Source organism: Nycticebus coucang, chromosome 11 (assembly GCF_027406575.1).
Source record: "Nycticebus coucang isolate mNycCou1 chromosome 11, mNycCou1.pri, whole genome shotgun sequence".
NCBI lineage: Eukaryota > Metazoa > Chordata > Mammalia > Primates > Lorisidae > Nycticebus > Nycticebus coucang.
This window is the reverse complement of record NC_069790.1, coordinates 5,665,180-5,685,768: the sequence shown is the minus strand read 5'-3', so window position 1 is coordinate 5,685,768 and position 20,589 is coordinate 5,665,180. Positions and strand designations below refer to the sequence as shown.

Sequence of the window (20,589 nt, the reverse complement as noted above, 5' to 3'; positions counted from 1 at the left end):
GAAATTTGAGGAGAAATTCAAAAGTTATCTCAAGAATTCAACGAATTTAAAGACAAAATCACCAAATATTTTGGCACATTGAAGCAAGAATTTGCACCCCTCAAAGATTTGAAAAATACAGCAGAATACCGCAGTAACAGAGTGCAGAGAGCAGAAGAAAGGATTTCTGACATTGAAGACAAAGCTTTGGAATGATCCCTATCTCTCAAAGAGGAAGCAAAATGGAGAGCAAAAATGGATCATTCTCTCAGAGAGCTCTGGGATAATTCGAAGAAGGCTAATATCTACCTAATAGCAATCCCTGAAAGTGATGAAGTGGCTTTGCAAGGCACAGAAGCTCTTCTCCATGAAATTATGAAAGAGAATTTTCCAGTCATGCCAAGAGATTCTGAAATTCAGATAGCACACAGTTTCAGAACCCCAGCACGATTCAACCCGAATAAGACATCCTCCAGGCACATCATAATTGACTTCACTAAAGTTAATATGAAGGAGAAAATTCTGAAAACAGCCAGACATAAGAAAACAATAACCTACAAAGGGAAGAATATTAGAATGACTGCAGATCTCTCTGCTGAAACTTTAAAAGCCAGAAGAGGGTGGTCATAGAATTTTAATCTCCTAAAATAAAATAACTTTCAATCCAGGATACTGTATCCAGCTAAACTGAGTTTCATTTACGATGGAGAAATTAAATACTTGAATGACATTCACAGTTGAAGAAATTTGCCATAACTAAACCAGCTCTCCAGGATATTCTCAGACCTCTCCTCCATAATGACCAGCACAATCTGCTACCACAAAAGTAAACTAAAACAGAAACTTTTGATCAAACTCCAACTTCCACTGTGATGAAAGGATTAAAAATGTCCACTGGACTTTCAAAAAACTCAATACCCAAAATTCTACCAGGATTATCAATATTCTCCATTAACGTGAACAGCTTAAACTGTCCTCTAAAGAGGCACAGGTTCGCTGACTGGATTCAAAAACTCAGGCCAGATATCTGCTGATAACAAGAATCTTATCTTACCTTAAAAAATAAATATAGACTCAGGGTGAAAGGATGGATATCCATATTTCAGGCAAATGGAAATCAGAAAAAAGCAGGTGTTGCAATTCTATTTGCAGATACAATAGGCTTTAAAGCAACAAAAATTAAGGAAGGATAAGAATGGTCACTTCATATTTGTTAAGGGTAATAATCAATTTGAGACTTCAATCATTAATATTTATGCACCCAAGCAGAATGCACTTCAATTTATAAGAGAAACTCTAACAGAATGAGCAACTTGATTTCCTCCAGCTCCATATAGTCAGAGAATTTAACACTCCTTTGGCAGCATTGGATACATCCTCCAATAAGAAGATGAGCAAAGAAATTTTAGATTTAAACCTAACCATCGAACATTTGGATTTAAAACACACCTACAGAACATTTCATCCCAACAAAACTGAATACACATACTTCTTATCAGCCCACGGAACATACTCCAAAATTGAGCACATCTTAGATCAGAAGTCTAAGCTTAGTAAATTTAATGGAATAGAAATTATTCCTTGCATCTTCTTGGACCACCATGGATTAAAATTTGAACTTAGTAAGAACAGGAATCTGCATACTCATACAAAAACATGGAAGTTAAATAACCTTATGCTGAAAGATAGCTGGGACATAGATAAGATTAAGAAGGAAATTACCAAATTTTGAAACAAAATGACAATGAAGATGTGAATTATCAGAACTTCTGGGATACCTCAAAGGCAGTCCTAAGAGAGAAATTTATAGCACTGTAAGCCTTCCTCAAGAGAAAGAAAAGAGAGGACGTTAACAACTTCATGGGACATCTCAAGCAACTGGAAAACAAAAGAACATTCCAACCCCAAACCAAGTAGAAGAAAAGAAATAACCAAAATTAGAGAAGAATTGAAACAAATTCAAAACAAAAGGATTATACAACAGATCAATAAATCAAAAAGTTGGTTTTTAGAAAAAGTCAATAAAAAAGATTAACCTTTGGCTAACCTAACCAGGAAAAAAAGAGTAAAATCTCTAATTTCATCAATCAGAAATGACAAAGATGAATAACAACAGACTCCTTAGAAATTCAAAATGTCTTAATGAATACTGAAGAAATTTATTCTCAGAAATACGAAAATCTGAAGGAAATTGACTGATACTTGGAAGCACGTCACCTTCTAAGACTTAGCCAGAATCAAGTGGAAATGTTGAACAGACCAATATCAAGGTCTGAAATAGCATCAACCATACAAAATCTACCTAAAAAGAAAAGCCCAGGACCAGATGGCTTCATGTCAGAATTCTACCAAACCTTTAAAGAGGAACTAGTAACTATATTACTCAACCTGTTCCAAAATATAGAAAAAGAAGGAATACTACCCAACACGTTCTATAAAAGCAAACATCACCCTGATCCCGAAACCAGGAAAAGACCCAACAAGAAAAGAAAATTATAGACCAATATCACTAATGAATATAACTACAAAAATATTCAACAAGATCCTAAAAAACAGAATCCAGCAACACATAAAATTATACATCATGACCAAGTTGGTTTTATCCCAGGGTCTCAAGGCTGGTTCAATATACGTAAATCTATAAATATAATTCAGCACATAAACAAATTAAAAAACAAAGACCATATGATTCTCTCAATGGATGCAGAAGAAGCTTTTGATAATATCCAGCATCCCTTCATGATCAGAACACTTAAGAAAATTGGTAGAGAAGGAACATTTCTTAACCTGATACAGGCCATCTACAGCAAATCCACAACCAATATCGTGTTGAATGAAATTAAATTGAAATCATTTCCACTCAAAATCAGGAACCAGGAAAGGTTGCCCATTGTCTCCACTGCTCTTTAACATTGTAATGGAAATTTTAGTCATCACAATTAGGGAAGAAAAGGCGATCAAGGGTATCCATATAGGGTCAGAAGAGATCAAATTTTAACTCTTCGCAGATGATATGACTGTATATCTGGAAAGCACCTACAAAACTCTTAGAAGTGATCAAGGAATACAGCAGTGTCTCAGGTTACAAAATCAACATTCATAAAACAGTAGCCTTTATATATACCATCAATAGTTAAGCTGAAAAAACAGTCCAGGACTCTATTCCATTCACAGTAGTGCCAAAGAAGATGAAATATTGGGGAGTTTATCTAACAAAGGATGTGAAAGACCTCTATAAAGAGAACTATGAAACTCTAAGAAAAGAAATAGCTGAAAAGGTTAACAAATAGAAAAACATACCATGCTCATGGCTGGGAAGAATCAACATTGTTAAAATGTCTATACTACCCAAAGCAATATACAATTTTAATGCAATCCATGTTAAAGCTCCACTGCCATACTTTAATGATCTTAAAAAAATAGTACTTCATTTTATATGGAATCAGAAAAAAACTCGAATAGCCAAGACATTACTCAGAAATAAAAACAAAGCAGGAGGAATCATGCTACGAGACCTCAGACTATACTATAAATCAATAATGATCAAAACAGCATGGTACTGGCACAAAAACAGAGAGGTAGATATATGGAACACAATTGAGAACCAAGAGATGAACCCAGCTACTTACCATTATTTGATCTTCGACAAGCCAATTAAAAACATTCAGTGGGGAAGATTCCCTATTTAACAAATGGTGCTGGGTGAACTGGCTGGCAATCTGTACAAGACTGTAACTGCACCCACACCTTTCACCATTAACTAAGATAGCCTCTCACTGTATCAAAGATTTAAACTTAAGACATGAAACTATAAAAATACTAGAGGAGAGTGCAGGGAAAATCCTTGAAGAAATCGGTCTGGGTGAGTATTTTATGAAGAGGACCCCCCCCAGGCAATTGAAGCAGCTTCAAAAATACACTACTGGGACTTGATCAAACTAAAAAGCTTCTGCACAGCCAAGAACACAGTAAGTAAAGCAAGCAAACAGCCCTCAGAATGGGAGAAGATATTTGCAGGTTATGTCTCCGACAAAGGTTTAATAACCAGAATCCACAGAGAACTCAAACTCATTAGCAAGAAAAGAACAAGGGATCCCATCGCAGGCTGGGCAAGGGATTTGAAGAGAAACTTCTCTGAAGAAGACAGGCACGCGGCCTTCAGACATATGAAAAAATGCTCATCATCTTTAATCATCAGAGAAAGGCAAATCAAAACTACTTTGAGATATCATCTAACTCCAGTGAGATTAGCCTATATCACAAAATCCAGACCAGAGATGTTGGCGCAGATGTGGAGAAAAGGGAACACTTTTGCACTGCTGGTGAGAATGCAAATTAATACATTCCTTTTGTAAAGAGATATGGAGAACACTTAGAGATCTAAAAATAGATCTGCCACTCAATCCTGTAATCCCTCTACTGGGCATATACCCAGAAGACCAAAAATCACATCATAACATAGATATTTGTACCAGAATGTTTATTGCAGCCCTATTCATAATTGCTAAGTCATGGAAGAAGCCCAAGTGCCCATCGATCCACGAATGGATTAATAAATTGTGGTATATGTACACCATGGAATATCATGCAGCCTTAAATAAAGATAGAGACTTTACCTCTTTCATGTTTACATGGATGGAGCTGGAACATATTCTTCTTAGTAAAGTATCTCAAGAATGGAAGAAAAAGTACCCAATGTACTCAGCCTTACTATGAAACTAATTTAGGGTTTTCACATGAAAGCTATGACCCAGTTACAACCTAAGAATAGAGGGAAGGGGGAAAGGGAGGGGAGGTGCAGGTGGGTAGAGGGAAGGGGGTTGGTGGGATTACACCAGCGGTGCATCTTACAAGGGTATATGTGAAACTTGGTAAATGTGGAATGTAAGTGTCTTGGTACAGTAACTGAGAGAATGCCAGAAAGGCTATGTTAACCAGTGTGATGAAAGTGTGTCAAACGGTCTGTGAAGCTAGTGTATTATGCCCCATGATCATATCAATGTACACAGCTATGATTTAATTATAAAAAAAGAAAGAAAGAAAGCTATTATCCAATTATAACCTAAGAATATGGGGAAGGTGGAGAGGGAGGGGAGGGGATAGGGGAGGATGGGCAGAGGGAGGGTGATTGGTGGGATCACACCTACGGTGCATCTTACAAGGGTACATGTGAAACTTACTAAATGTAGAGTATAAATGTCTTAACACAATAACTAAGAAAATGCCAGGAAGGCTATGTTAACCAGTGTGATGAAAATATGTCAAATGGTCTATAAAACCAGTGTACGGTGCCCCATGAGTGCATTAATGTACACAGCTATGATGTAGTAATATATAAAAATATAAATAAAGGCTCTAATTAACTGGGAGGATTAAGCATAATGGATAAAACGAAAGGATCTTTTTGTTATTTATAAGAGATTCACTATAAATGCAAAAAAAAAGGTTAAAGTTAAAGGATAAAAAAAAGATATTTCCTGCAGTCATGAGAAATATAGAAATAGATGAAATATAATTAAACTCCATTTCTATCTTTCATAAGAAAGTGTGAGTAAATATAAGTTGGTTTCATAAAAGTACTGAGTACACTGGATAATTTTTCCTCCATTTTTAACGTTGTTTACTCAGGAAAATATGTTCTAGGTCCCTCCATATAAATATGAAAGAGGTAAGGGGAGGGGGAGGTTTGATAGAGGGAGGGTAAAAGGTGGGACCACACCTATGGAGCATATGACAAGGGTATAAGTCAAATCTGTCAAGTGCAGAACATAAATGTCTTAACACAATAATCGAGTAAATGAGGTGAAAGCTATGTTGATTGGTTTAATGTAAGCACATCAGATTGTATAGAAAAAATTAACATATTGTACCCCACATATGCATAAATGTATTCATGACCTATGTGTATACAACTTAATAAAAAGAAAAAGAAATATAATCAGAAAAAGAAAAAGAAATATAGTCCTCCCTGCTCACTAGATCTGGTGCCAGTGACTTTTTTCTTTACCAAAAGATACAGGAAATATTAAAAAGAAGACATTTTGTTGACATTCAGGACATCAAGGGCAATATGGCAGCAGCTCTGATGGCAATTCCAGAAAAAAAGAGTTCCAAATTTGCTTGGAAGTGTGGACTAGGTGCTGACATTGGTGCATAGCTTCCCAAAGGGAGGCCTTTGAAGATGACCATAGTGATATTCACCAATGAGGTGTGTAGCACCTTTTCTAGGATGAGTCAGTCAAACTTAATTTCAGACCTCATATGTGCAGAAGTATGAGGATGGAGCCACACCCCTCACTACACATAAAAATTACCTCAAAATAGATTTAGGACCTAAATGAAAGAGCTAAAGCTATAAAAGAGGTAAATCTTAATGACCTAATACTTGACAATAAATGCTTAGAAACACCACCAAAAAAACAGGAAACAAAATAAAAAACAGATAAATTAGACTTTATCAAAATTGCGCATCTAAGGACATTATTAAGAAGAGAGAAGTTAACCTGTAAGATGAAAGAATATATTTGCATACCATATATTAATAAGGATCTAGCATCCAGATTTATAAAGAATTCTTATAACGCAGCAACAAAAACACATATAACTCAATTTTAAAATGTGAATGGACTTGAATAAACATTTCTCCAAAGATGATGTACAAATAGCCAATAAAGCAAGCAAACAAAAAGATGCTCAACAATGTCAGCCACTAGGGAGTGCGAGTCACGCCCACAATCCTTCATTGCTATTTGCTATCACCTCTTCTTAGTTCAAGTACACTTTCAGGTTTTCTAAGGATTCGACCACCTATTAGATAGTAGACAAAGATGGAGTAGCTCCTGTCAATGATAATAATGAGGTCTATCTCTGGTAAGTGTTTCAGGGGCTAGAGAAAAACTTTCTGTTTTATGTGAGGAAGAAAGGATAAAAGACAGTGAAAATGAGGTTGAATGTCTCTCATTGTCCCTTAAAGCTTTCAATGCCTTTCAATTATGTTTCTAAAACTTCAGGCTGAGAAGACTAGGAAAAAAAAAAAAGGGGGGGAAGGAAAAGCCAGACAATAGGGAAGTATAATCAAACACTTATAGAAGAGGTGTCAAAAAAAAAAAAAAAAGAAGAGGAAGAAAGGAAAATAGAAAGTAATAGCATTTGAGACGACAGGGAGAAGAGTATCCTATTGCCACTGGGACTGCTTAAAAACACATCGATGGCTACTCCAAAGGGCTCATTCATAAGCAGACCATTTATAAATTCAAAATCCTTAGCTACCAAGTCCAATTCTTTGTCTTCTAGAAAATACTGGGCCTACTCTTTTTCATTAAGAAAAGTACACTAAGCTGAATGATTTCTCTGGTCTACAATATTAACCTATCAAAATTATAATGAAACGCTTTTACAAATTAAAACTTTGTATGTATAAATATCATGATAGATATTCCCCACACTAAATTCTACTCTATAGTAAACTAGCATACCAAGGTGTAAGTTATTTGAGAGAGCAAACTTTTCATTAGGTGCATAAATCAGGAGAATTTTATTTTGGGGGATATTAGTACAAGTCAAAGTAGAGAGCATAAAATTAATAGTATTAAGATTAATACTATTAAGTATTAAGTATAAAAGATTAATAGTGTTTATACTCTAAAAATGCTGTTAGTCATTTACAACATATCTTTAAAATGAGTATATGTTCTCCTTTAAATAATCATTTGTTTCTCATTTAAAGAATCATTTACACTTACCTGAAAATGTAAAGAACAATTCATTTTGTAAACCAGCTCTCTGCATTTTAACACGATGGCATTCAGACTTAAGTAAGGAAATTTCACATGATAGGTCAAGAACCAGTTTGCTTAAAATCTGAAGAAGTTTCTTCTCGAAAGAAATATTATAGATACTATTGCAGGGAGCTGCATGATATCGAGCTGTGAACTGGTAATAATAATGAGGCTCGCGATAAGCTGTAAAAAATTAAGCAGAGAAAGACACAAACATGTTTAAGTCATTCAAATATATATTGCAAGTACTTGAGAAATCATTTTGGGGGATAAATTCTTGGTACATGTTTTCATATACACCCATACTTATTTTTATTTAACAAACACTTATCTAGCAGTTACTAAGAGCCAATATTATGACAAGCACTTGACAAACAGTAATGCATTTAAATCTCTAAATATCATTTAAGATTGGTATTATTTTTATAACCATGATGAATAAATTGAGGGAGACAGGGATTAGGCCACATGTCTAAGGCCTATACTATCAAAACTAAGATTCTAACTAAGGATCCTGGGCCTGAAGCCTCTGTTCTTAGCAGTATACTACACTGCTCAAACTCAAGTTCGATACTTTCTAAGTTTAAGTGAATATTAAAATCATATAATTACTAACAACATTCAAGAAAGTATGTTTCTTATAATACTATAATTAGTTTTACTGAGTGTCAGTATAAAATCTGGATTTGAGAATGTGTAAGTTTTCCTTGCCCATCCGAAAATCGCTCTGAAATGACACAAGAAATATAAAAATAGAGAGAAATCCATAACAATAACAAAAATCAGAAAAGTTTGCCATCTCAAACAAGGAGCTTTATTGTTCCTTCTATCAGTCAAGGAATTAGAGTATGCTATCCTGGCTTACCCTCTGAGGAAAAGCTCCTCCCTCACACTGAAGTGAAGCCTGCACTGTTCACTTTCCCACCTGCTCATTTAGGCTAAAACTGAGTGCACATGCTTAGCTACTATCAGTCTTTTTTTCTTCATCGTAGAGATTAGACAGCTTCTAACTGCCGAGGAAACCCTCTAGTTTCACTTATCAACAGGATATAAACCACAGACTCCCACATCTCAATGTTGGAAATTCAAGGCTATTAATGACAAGAAAAAAATTAAAAATGGAAAGGGTCCTGAAATAAATTCAATGGAGAAATCATTGAATAAGTTTTAAAAATTATAGCGTAAAGATAAAATATATATACATGAAACTATTACAAAGCCACTGCATAAGAGGATGATTGGTAAATATGAAAAGTATTGTTGGAAAATTAAAGAAGACAAAAATAAATTCAAAGTAAAAATAAATTCAGTTTAAAAAACGAAGCAATAAATTAAAACAAAGCTAAAAATCTAATCATGTCAAGCAAAAAATATAATTCTCACATAGTACAGAGCACAATAAGAAACAAATTAAAACTATGAGAGCAAAAAAGAAAAATTCCTAGTATCCAATATCAAAATGAAAGAGTTCCAGAAGGAAAGAACAGAATGGACAGAAAAGAAGTTAATCAAAGGACAACTAAAAAAAATGTTCTGTGTGCCAAAAAAATATTTGGGTCACCATACCAAAAAACCTATCCAATAGTGCAAGAATAATGAAAACAACTATTAGATGCAGACACAAATCTTATAAATTTATCATGCTTTCACAGGATCCATCTATCAGCACAGGTAATCAATAAACATACGTATAAATCTTTATCATGTGTACTTCTGTATATATACACATGTATCATGATTTATAATACCAAAGATGTGTAATATACAGAAATATCACATAGAATAACTGAAACTGAGGGTGCAAAGGTGAAAACCGGAGTCTCGCAGTATACTTGGGGACAGAACATGTGTGTCTCAGCCTGTGGACCACAAACAAGTAATATTTTCTATCCCCAAAAATCTTGCCTATAACAAAGTATTACTTGATATCAAATGAAGTCTAAACATAAGCCAAAATATCCCGCAATGCTCCCAAACACAGTAGGAACAGTGTTCTTTTCTGAATCTCCAGTGGAAGTACACAAACCCACACAAGTTAGGATCTCTGAGGATTCTCCATACTTCTTTCTACAAAGGTTGTATTAGCTTGCAATCTCACCAGCAGACCTTCCATTTGATCCCACAATCCCATTACTAGATAGCTATCCAGAAGAACAAAAATAATTTTATCTGAAAGACATTTGTACCAGAATGTTTATTGTGGATCAATTCATAATTGCCAAGTCATGAAAGCAACCCAAATGCTCATCAACCCACAAATGGATCAACAAATCGTGGTACATGTATACCATAGAATACTATTCATCCATAAAAAGATGGAAACTTTATTATGTTTACCTGGATGGAGTTGAAACATATTCTTCTTAGTAAAGTATTGCAAGAATAGAAAAGTAAATACCCAATGTACTCAATGATAATGTGAAACCAATATATAAACAATTACATGCTCATATGAACAATAAAACACAAATATAGTCTAGTATAGAGGCAAGGGAAGGAGGGAGAAGGGAGGGAGGGGGAAGAGGGAAGGATGATTGACAGAAGGAGGGAGGGTATTTGGGCAGGATCTCACCTAATGTGCACAATGCAAGGGTGTTCAGCATGGTCCCTGGGTGAGGGTTCTAAGGGAATTTTACCTTGGAAGTGAGAACAATGTAGTCTAAGAATTTATATCCTTACATTAATTTGAAATATAAAAACAATGAAAAACAATTTTAAAAAAAGTTAGGATCAGCTTTCATCGCTAAAAGAGTTAACAGAGCAGGCTGGAGGCTGCTTGAAGGATTGGTGCTTAGCTGGTAAATATTTTCTGCTAGAGAAAGTCATCTTTCCTTTCAGGACAAAAACTGTTTCACCCAGTAGAGACAACAAAAACCTTTTTTCCCTCTGGGAGTGTAAAATTTCTGTAGTTGGTAGACAGAGGGTGCCTGTATTTAATTAGCTCCTAATAAACCCTCTGGGATATTTTTCTTTATTCAAATTTTGTTTTTCCTAAAAGCTTTTTGTAAATCCTAAAGCGTTGTGTCTTTAAAAGGTTCACAAAATAGACAAGAAGTACTCTTAAATACAGGTTTCCGACAACTTTGAGATCACACAAATAACACTGATGAAGAAATCCAAAAACTGCAATAAAAAAAGGTGTGGGGACTCATAAAATTGAATCCATTAAGCCAAATAAGAATTAATTACATAGGACTGAACTAATTCAAGACTAAAAAAAATGTTTATGACTTTTTTTGTTTGGAATATTGTTGATTCTTTTTCACATTTTCTTTCCCAGAATCAAGACCACTTTTTTTTTTTTTTAAAGTTACTTATACCTTATGGCAACTGAGTATTTTTTTGTGAGCAAAACTGAAATATTTACCTTTCTCTCTACTGATTCCTTCAGAATTCAGAATCTATTTGTAGTATCTTTATTTTATGGCTATATGCATAAAATTTTATGTTACTTGCATAAAATCAGTAAGAATCTGTTTTCTTTTGAAACAAGACATAATTGGAAATACAGGTTATATCACTAAAGCTTGGACCACGATGTGTCAGTGGAAAAGAAGACAAACAATAAAATAATTTAAAGAGGTTTATTCTGAGCCAAATTTGAGCACCATGACCCAGCTCTATGCCCAAGAAGCCTTGAGGATGGACTTGCAGTAAAGTCATAAATCAATACATAGAATGCATATATTGATTTGGCCTCAAAGGTGGGACATTTCAAAGGGGTTGTGGGGAGTTGCAGGTTATAGGTGGGTTTTGTAACTGGATAAAGGCTTGAAATTTTTTATGTTAAGGAAGTCTATTAATCAGAGACAAGCTACCTGCCACACACTTGTTATATAAATTGGATCTGCAGGTATGTTTTGCATAAACTGTCAATTAGCAGACATGTTAATTAGTTACAGAGGATGTCTCCAAAAACAGAGGGGGTGGTGATGAGACATATCTGACCTCCCTTCCTCATGGCTGGCAACTCAGTTTTAGGATAATCTCTTGGCCAAGAGGAGTACATTCAGTCAGCCAGTGGGGAAGGGAGCCTTAAGATTTTATTTTGGTTCACAAATTTCATAATTTCAGGTATTACCAAACTGCTTTTAAGAAAATAAGGGTTAACTATAAGAATCCAGTAAAGCCCTTGCAAAAACTGGCCTGGTACCTTGTCTGTAAGGTTCCCTTGCCAGGTCTCTAGTCCTACAGTAAATAAAAAATGTCACTTTCACTTTCTGACAGATCTAGGAATCTAAAAAATGTTTTACAGAACTCTGAGAAGGGACACAAAGAAAGAGGCTTCATGGGAGATGGGAGGGAAGCCTGGGTTGCTGAACAAGGAATTCTGGAAGACCCATAGAAACAGTCACACTTCAGCAGTACTCTTGGAATGGATGAAGTAACCCAGGTAACCAATGACCAATAGAAAAGGACAATAATCAGTTACCAATAGAAAAGAGCAATACTGCATGGAGGCACAGAGAAGCCAGTGAAAAAGTCACAACCAATTTCCAAGGCAGAGAAAGAGGATGTTGAGTCCTCTGCCCTGGTTTTGCATGTCTGTCTCTCTCACCGCGTCTCATTCATGAGAGGGACTCACTGCTAAGTCTCTCTGGAAATACTCTAAGCTTTCTCTTTGACTTTAAATAAAATTTCTCTGTCACTTCTGCTTCCCGTTCATGCTGCCTGTGCTGCTCCAGCTTTATTTTCAGTCTCTACCCACTTGTGATTCCCACCATGCTTTGGCTGAACTTTCTAGTTTGAATTTTCTAGCTCAGCTGAATACGAAGCAGATCAACCTCAAGAGAAGAATTCACTCGGGGACTACAGGTAAAATCTGATGGTGAGTCTGTGCGTTGGTTTCCTACTCTAGATGGATTTTTAAAAGTCTAATCTTAATTCCCTTATAAAAAGTTACAACAAAGCCAATTTAAAAAGAGCCTACATAGTCAATCATTCTTGCGACAACGTATACAAATATTCGGGCCAAATATGACACTAAAACTTACTTTACAAATAAATTGGATTTACCATGATTATATTTAGTAGAAATGAAAGACTAGAGGGAGAAAAAATACTTTAGAAAAAAAATAACAAAACTATAGAAATAATCTAATCTATTATTAGATTCTAGAGCTGCCCATTTGTTTTTAAGGTTTTCTTTTCTTATTATTTGAAGTGAATCTTGAATTTTTAGTTTCTTCACATATCTGGCTACGACTCTTTTGACATTATTTCAAATTCTTCTCCCACTCCTCTAACTTAAAATCATTAGAAATTAAAACTTTTTCCTGAATCCCTGTCATTATATTTGGTCTGATTATTTGTATAAATTGTAGCAAGAATAATGATTGACTATGTAGGCTCTTTTTAAATTGGCTTTGCTGTAACTTTTCATAAGGGAATTCAGATTCGACTTTACAAAGTCCATCTAGGCTAGGAAACCACCCCATAGGTTCACCACAGACAACTTGAAATAAACGTTGGAAAATCACACTATTCACACAGACAGAAAATTCACTTAAAAAGCTGATATAACTACAATCCAGGAAAATCTGTCAGATTGCCACTTCCTACCCACTTCATCTGAAAATGCTTTGAACCCAAATCTAAATTTTTTTTCTGCTATCTCTCCAAATTCAGAGTTTAGTTTGCAGATTTCTCTAGACATTCACTTTTGTTTTTGTTCCCTTAGAAATACCTCTTATTAAAATCCCTGTTTGCCCACACCACATAGAGACTAAACTTTCATAAAATCTCACATACAATACCACCTCTGAAATGCAATACAACTGTTCAACTAAACTGACTGTGCTCAAGAATAGGAGACTTGATTCCATCAAGGATGAGTCAATGTCCTCAATTTATTCTTTTCCACTTTTTGCAATCTAGGTTTTTCTCCCCCTTTGCCAAATCTCTTATCATAAAACCCCCAAGCCAAAGCTTGTATCATGAAACCTCCAAACCAAAACTCTGCAAAACTATAAATCTGGCTTTTGATATATAAAAATTTCTGAAAGTTTCAAAAAGGGGACTAAAAGAAACCAAAATATTTCTTCCCAAAATATTAAAGATTTCTAAATTAAAGACACTAAAAGGCAGGTGGACACTCTGTCTCAGCCTTTGTTTGCCTGATGACAGGACACAAATCCTTCCTCACTGGAGTCAGCACTGGGGGAAGCTAGACGTTACCATCTTCCCACATTTTTCAGCCTATTAAAAGACTGGAACTGATCTTTTCCTTGTCTTGTCACTCTGCTAACATTTACTGCTGCTTTAAAAATGCTACCTAAGCAAGGTCCCTAACAGACTGCTTTGAAAGTGATACTGGAAGTAATTTATGTAACCAAACCATTTATACCCTCATAATATTCTGAAATTTCATAAAATTAAATTGAAAAAGTCTTTGGAAATTGTCCTAAGGACACAGAGAAAAATAAAGAAATATTTATTCAAGAAAGTCTACTCAGTAAGAACACAGTAAAAACGGTATTTGAACCAAGACCTGCTTCCTCCCCCTCCACACCCCTTGCATCCCACTCAGTGGAGAGACTCCATTCCAGGTCTGTGCATCAAGAACACAGAGTGCTCTCTCCCCACAGCTCCAGCTACCTATTACTGAAGTTAACTTGCAGGTGCCTATGTTGAAGTGGTGAAAGCTTCCACAGAAAGTCACCTGGGAAGAGCAATCCAGAGGTCAGAACAAATCTTAAACTCTGCCCTGAAGTACTAGCTCTTCAAGAAATTTAATTGGATCAGTTTGTAGAGAAATTAATTTTCCAGTGCATTGCTGAAAGCAATAGATCAATCAGCTGAGTGTGTGTGATCAGGGAAAGGAATAGAGGGCCTACCAAAACTGCTGTGGGTACACTCAAGCTGCATCTTCCACAGACAAACATCAGGGGCTTCACACTAGGATGTGAACTTCAATGCAATTATGCAGTTAGGTGCAAAACAAATGAATAGAAAATAATTATAACAAGGCTGGTTGGGGGTGGGGGAATGATATTGTAGCAACCCTTACCCAGAGTTGCTACAATATACCATAATGCTTCTCATAATGACATTTTGGTCAGTGATGGACTGCCTATACAACATGGGTCTCATAAAATTAAAATACCACATTTTTACTGTACATTTTCTATGTTTAGATGCACCAATACTGTTGTGTTAAAACTGCCTACAGTATTCAGTACAGTAACATACTATACAGGTTTGTAGCCTAGGCATAACGATATGCCATAGGGCCCAGTTATGCAGTAGGCACACGCCATCTAGGTTTCTGTAAGTACATGCTATGATGTTCACATAATAAAATTGCCTGATGATACATTTCTCAGAATGTAACTCCACTGGTAAGCAACACGTGACTATGTTATCTAAAATGTCCAGTTTTTTTGTAAATATTTTTTATTAAGTCATATACACATAGATCATGAATACATTTATGCATAAGCGGGGTACAATGTGTTGATTTCTTAATACAATTTAATGTGCTTACAACAAACTAATTAATATAGCTTTCGCCTCATTTACTTAATTATTGTGTTAAGACATTTGTGTTCTACACCTGATAGATTTTACTTGTACCCTTGCAATATGCTCTATAGGTGTGGTGCTGCTGTTTACCTTCCCTCTATCAAACCTCCCCCCTTCCCTCACTTCCCACTCCATTTCTGTCCTTCATCCTGGGCTGCAGTTGTGTTCTATCTTTCATAAGAAAGTGTGAGAAAATATAAGTTGGTTTCATAGAAATATTGAGTACATTGGATACTTTTCCCTTCATTCTTGAGATATACTTTACTCAGGAGAATATGTTCTAGGTCCCTCCATGTAAATATAAAAGAGGTAAAGTCTCCATCTTTTTTAAGGCTGCATAGTATTCCATGGTATACATACACCACAATTTATTAATACATTCATGAGTCGATGAGCACTTGGGCTTCTTCCATAACGTGGCTATTACAAACTGAGCTACAATGAATAATCTGGTGCAAATATCTTTTTTGCAAAGTGATTTTTGATCTTTTGGATACACTACTAGTAGAGGAATTGTAGGATCCAATGGCAGGTCAATTTATAGCTCCCTGAGTGTTCTCCAAACTTCTTTCCAAAAGGAACATATTAGCTTGCATTCCCACCAGCAGTGTAGAAGTGTTCCCTTTTCTCCACATCCACACCAACATCTGTAGTTTTGGGATTTTGTTATGTGGGCTACTCTTACTGGAGTTAGATGGTATCTCAAAGTGGTTTTGATTTGCATTTCTCTGATGATTAAAGATGATAAACATTTTTTCATGTGTCTGTAGACCATGCACCTGTCTTCTTCAGAGAAGCTTCTGAAAGGTCACTTGCCCATAGTGAAATGGAATCACATGTTCTTTTCTTATTACTAAGTTTGAGTTCTCTGTGGATTCTTGTTATCAGACCTTTGTCAGAAACATAACCTGCAAATATCCCATTATGAGAGTAGTCTACTTGCTTTACTTACTGTGTTCTTGGCAGTTCAGAAGCCTTTTAGTTTGATCAGATCCCAGTAATGTATTTTTGATGTTGTTTCAATTGCCCTGGGGGTCCTCCTTATAGTTTTCTCCCAGGCCAATTTCTTCATGTGTTTCCCCTACACTGTCTCCAGGAATCTTTACAGTTTCATGTCTTAGGTTTAAGTCTTTTATCCAGTCAGAGTCAATTTTTGTTAGAGGTGAAAGGTGTGGGTCCAGTTTCAGTCTTCTACAAGTCGCCAGCCAATTCACCCAGCACCATAAATAGGGAGTCTTGTTAAATAGGGAGTCTTTCCCCCAATTTAAGTTATTAATAGGCTGATCGAAGATCAAATGATGATATGTGTCTGGATTCATCTCTTGGTTCTCAATTCTGTTACATACATCTACCTCTCTATTTTTGTGCCAATTCCATGCTGTTTTGATCACTATAGATTTATAGTATAGTCTGAAGTCTGGTAGCATGATTCCACCTGGTATATTTTTATTTCTGAGTAATGTCTTGGCTATTAGAGTTTTTTTCTGTTTCCATATGAAATGAAGTACTAGTTTTTCCAGATCTTTAAAGTATGATAGAAATGCTTTAAAATAATTGCATTAAATCTATAGATTGCTTTGGGCACTATGGACATTTTAACAATGTTGATTCTTCCCAGCCATGAGCACGGTATGTTTTTTCATTTGCTGATATCGTCAGCTATTTCTTTTCTCAGAGTTTTATAGTTCTCTTTATAGAGATCTTTCACGTCCTTTGTTAGGTACATTCCCAGATATTTCATTTTCTTTGGCACTACTGTAAAGGGAATAGACTCCATGACTGTTTTTTCAGCTTGACTATTGTTGGTATATATTGAGTGCTACAGATTTGTGAGTATTGATTTTGTAGCCTAAGATACTGCTGTATTCCTTGATCACTTCTAGGAGTTTTGTGGTTGAGTCCCTGGGGTTTTCCAAGTATACAATCATATCATCTGCGAAGAGTGAAGTTTGATCACCTCTGACCCTATGTGGATACCCTTCATTGCCTTCTCTTGCCTGACTGCAACGGCTAAGACTTCCATTACAATGTTAAAAAGCAGTGGAGATAGTGGGCACCATCAGGAACCTTGCCTGGTTCCTGATCTGAGTGGAAATGTTTTCAATTTTACTCCATTTAATATTGGCTGTAGGTTTGCTGTAGATGGCCTCTATCAGTTAATGAAATGTCCCTTCTATACCTATATTCTTAAGTGTTCTGATCATAAAAGGATGCTGGATATTATCTAAAACTTTTTCTGCATTGATTGAGAGAATCATAGGTCTTTGTTTTTTAATTTGTTTATGTGACGTATTAAATTTATAGATTTATAAATTGAACCTGAGAGTCTGGGATAAAACCCATTTAGTCATGGTATATAATTTGTTTGATGTGTTACTGGATTCTGTTTTCTAGAATCTTTTTGAATATTTTTGCATCAATATTCAATATAGATATTGGTCTATAATTTTCTTTTCTTGTTGGATCTTTTCCTGGTTTGAAGATCAGGGTGATGTTTGCTTCATAGAATGTGTTGGGAAGTATTCCTTCTTTTTCTGTGTTTTGGAAAAGGTTAAGTAATATGGGTACTAGTTCCTCTTTAAAGGTTTGGTAGAATTCTGATGTGAAGCCATCTGGTCCCAGGCTTTTCTTTTTGGAAGATTTTGTATAGTTGATGCTATTTCAGAAATTAATACAGGTCTGTTCAACATTTCCACTTCTTCCTGGCAAAGTCTAGAAAGGTGGCATGATTCCAAATATTGGTCAATTTCCTTCAGATTTTCATATTTCTGAGAAAAGAGTTTTTGCAATATTCATAAAATATTTTTCAAATTTCTGCAAAGTCTTTGGTTAGCTCATCTCTGTCATTTCTGATCGATGAAATTAAAGATTTTACACTTTCATTTCCGATAGGTTAGCCAAAGGTTTATCTATTTTATTGACCTTTTCAAAAAACCAACTTTTTGATTCATCGATCTATTGTATAATTCTTTTATTTTCAATTTCATTTAATTCTGCTCTAGTTTTGGTTATGTCTTTTCTTCTGCTTGGTTTGGGGTTGGAATTCTTCCTTTTCCAGTTGCTTGAGCTGTCCCATTAAGTTGATTTCCTCGCTTTCCATTCTCTTGAGGAAGGCCTTCTGTGCTATAAATTTCTCTCTTAGGGCTGCCTTTGTGGTAACCCAGAGGTTCTGGTAGTTCATGTCTTCATTATCGTTTTGCTCCAAAAATTTGGTAATTTCTTTCTTAATCTCATCTATGACCCAGCTATCATTTAGCATAAAATTATTTAGTTTCCATGTCTTTGTGTGAGTTTGCAGATTCCTGTTGTTACTGAGTTCAACTTTTATTCCATGATGGTCCAAGAAGATGCAAGGAATAATTTCTATTTTTTAAAATTTGCTGAGGTTAGACTTGTGACCTAAAATGTGATCAATTTTGGAAGATTTTCTTGTTGGATCTTGTTGGATCTTCTCATGCATATGTTGATGAGAAGAATGTGTATTCAGTTTTGTTAGGATGAAATGTTCTGTAGATGTCTGTTAAATCCAATTGTTGAACGGTTAATTTTAAAGTCTAAAATTTCTTTGCACAGTTTCTTATTGGAGGATCTTTCTAACACAACCAAAGGGGTGTTAAAGTCTCCAACTATTATAGTGCTAGAGGAAATCAAGTTGTTCATGTTAGTTACCATCTCTCTTACAAATTGAGGAGCAATCTGGTTGGGTGCATAAATATTAATAATTGAAATCATCATGTTGGGTGTTTCCCTTAACAAATATGAAGTGACTATCCTTATCTTTCCTTACTTTTGTTGGTTTAAAGCCTATTGTATCTGTGAATAAAATTGTAACACCTGCTGTTTTATGATAGCCATTTGCCTGAATTATGGATGACCATCCCTTCATCTGAGACTGTCTTTATCTTTTAAGGTAAGATGAGATTCTTGTACGTAGCAGATATCTGGCCTGAGTCTTTGTATCCAGTCAGCCAACCTGTGCCTCGGTAGGGGGCAATTTAAGCCATTCACATTAATTGAGAATAGTGATGAGCCTGGTATTATTTTGAGTGTCGAATTTTTCAAAATTCCAGTGGACATTTTTAGTCCTTTTGCCACTGTGGAAGTTGGGTTTTGATCAAAAATTTCTGAGTGAGTTTACTTAGGTAGTAAAGCATAGGGGTGGTCATGGTGGAGGATGGGTCGGAGAATATCCTGGAGAGCTGGTTTAGTTATGCCAAATTTCTTCAGCATGTGAATATCATTAAAGTATTTAATTTCTCCATCATAAATGAAACACAGTTTAGCTGGATACAGGATCCTGTGTTGACATTTGTTTTGTTTTAGGAGGTTGAAGTAGATGACCATCCTCTTCTTGCTCGAAAAGTTTCAGCAGAGAGATCTGCAGTCATTCTAATATTATTCCCCTTATAGGTTATGGTTTTCTTATGTCTGGCTGCTTGCAGTATTTTCTCCTTCATATTAACTTTGGTGAAGTTAATTATAATATGCCTGGGAGATGCTTTATTTGGGTTGAGTTGTGCTGGGGTTCTGAAACTGTCTGATATCTGAATTTCAGACTCTCTTGTGATATTTGGTATGTTCTTCTCGATTATCTCTTGGAGAAGACCATCTGTACCTTTCAAAGCCAGCTCATCACCTTCAGGAATTCCTATAAGGCGAATATTAGTTTTCTTGGTATTATCCCACAGCTCTCTGAGAGAATGATCCATTTTTGCTCTCTACTTCTCTTCTTCTTTGTGCATTTGGGAGCATTCAAAAGCTTTGTCTTCGATGTCAGAAATCATTTCTTCTGTCTGCTCCATTCTGTTACTGAGGGATTCTACTGTATTTCTCATATCTTGGAAGGCTGCAACTTCTTTTGTCAATGTGTCAAAATCTTTGCTGATTTTGTTTTTGAATTCATTGAATTCTTGAGACTATTTTGAATTATTCCTAGAATTTCTAATTCCAACATTACTTTCATTCTGTTAATCTTATTTGCCATCCAAATTCTAAATTCAATTTCTGACATCTCAGCCATCTGCTTATGAATGGTATCCTGTGGTGTGGCTGGTTTGTCATTCCTTGGAGGAGTTAATCTGCTCTGATTATTCATGTTGCCAGAGTTTTTCTGCTGATTCCACCCCATGATTGTTTTTCACCATTTGGCTAGATGAGCAGGTAAGGTGAAAATGGATTGAGGGCTTCTGGGATTGTAGTTAACCAGCCCTTTACCAAAGAGCTGGGACTGTTGACTGCAGTTTTTACTCTACAGCTTTGCAAAGGACCCACACAGTACTACAGCCAGAGACTCTGGAGACCAGGTTGG

General features: G+C 35.6%; 1 protein-coding gene across 4 annotated transcripts in view; it reads right to left on the bottom strand.

The window, feature by feature from the left end:
• The window catches only part of ZPBP (zona pellucida binding protein), a 165,828-nt gene that overhangs the window by 85,661 nt on the left and 59,578 nt on the right, over nucleotides 1–20,589 (bottom strand). For all 4 annotated transcript variants that reach the window (XR_008372894.1, XM_053553735.1, XM_053553737.1 and 1 more), the window contains one exon: nucleotides 7,722–7,940. Coding sequence is in view for 3 of the 4 variants with exons in the window: in XM_053553735.1 (XP_053409710.1) it covers nucleotides 7,722–7,940 (219 nt within the window). In the remaining variant the exon portion in view is untranslated. The remainder of the gene's footprint in view (nucleotides 1–7,721; nucleotides 7,941–20,589) is intronic.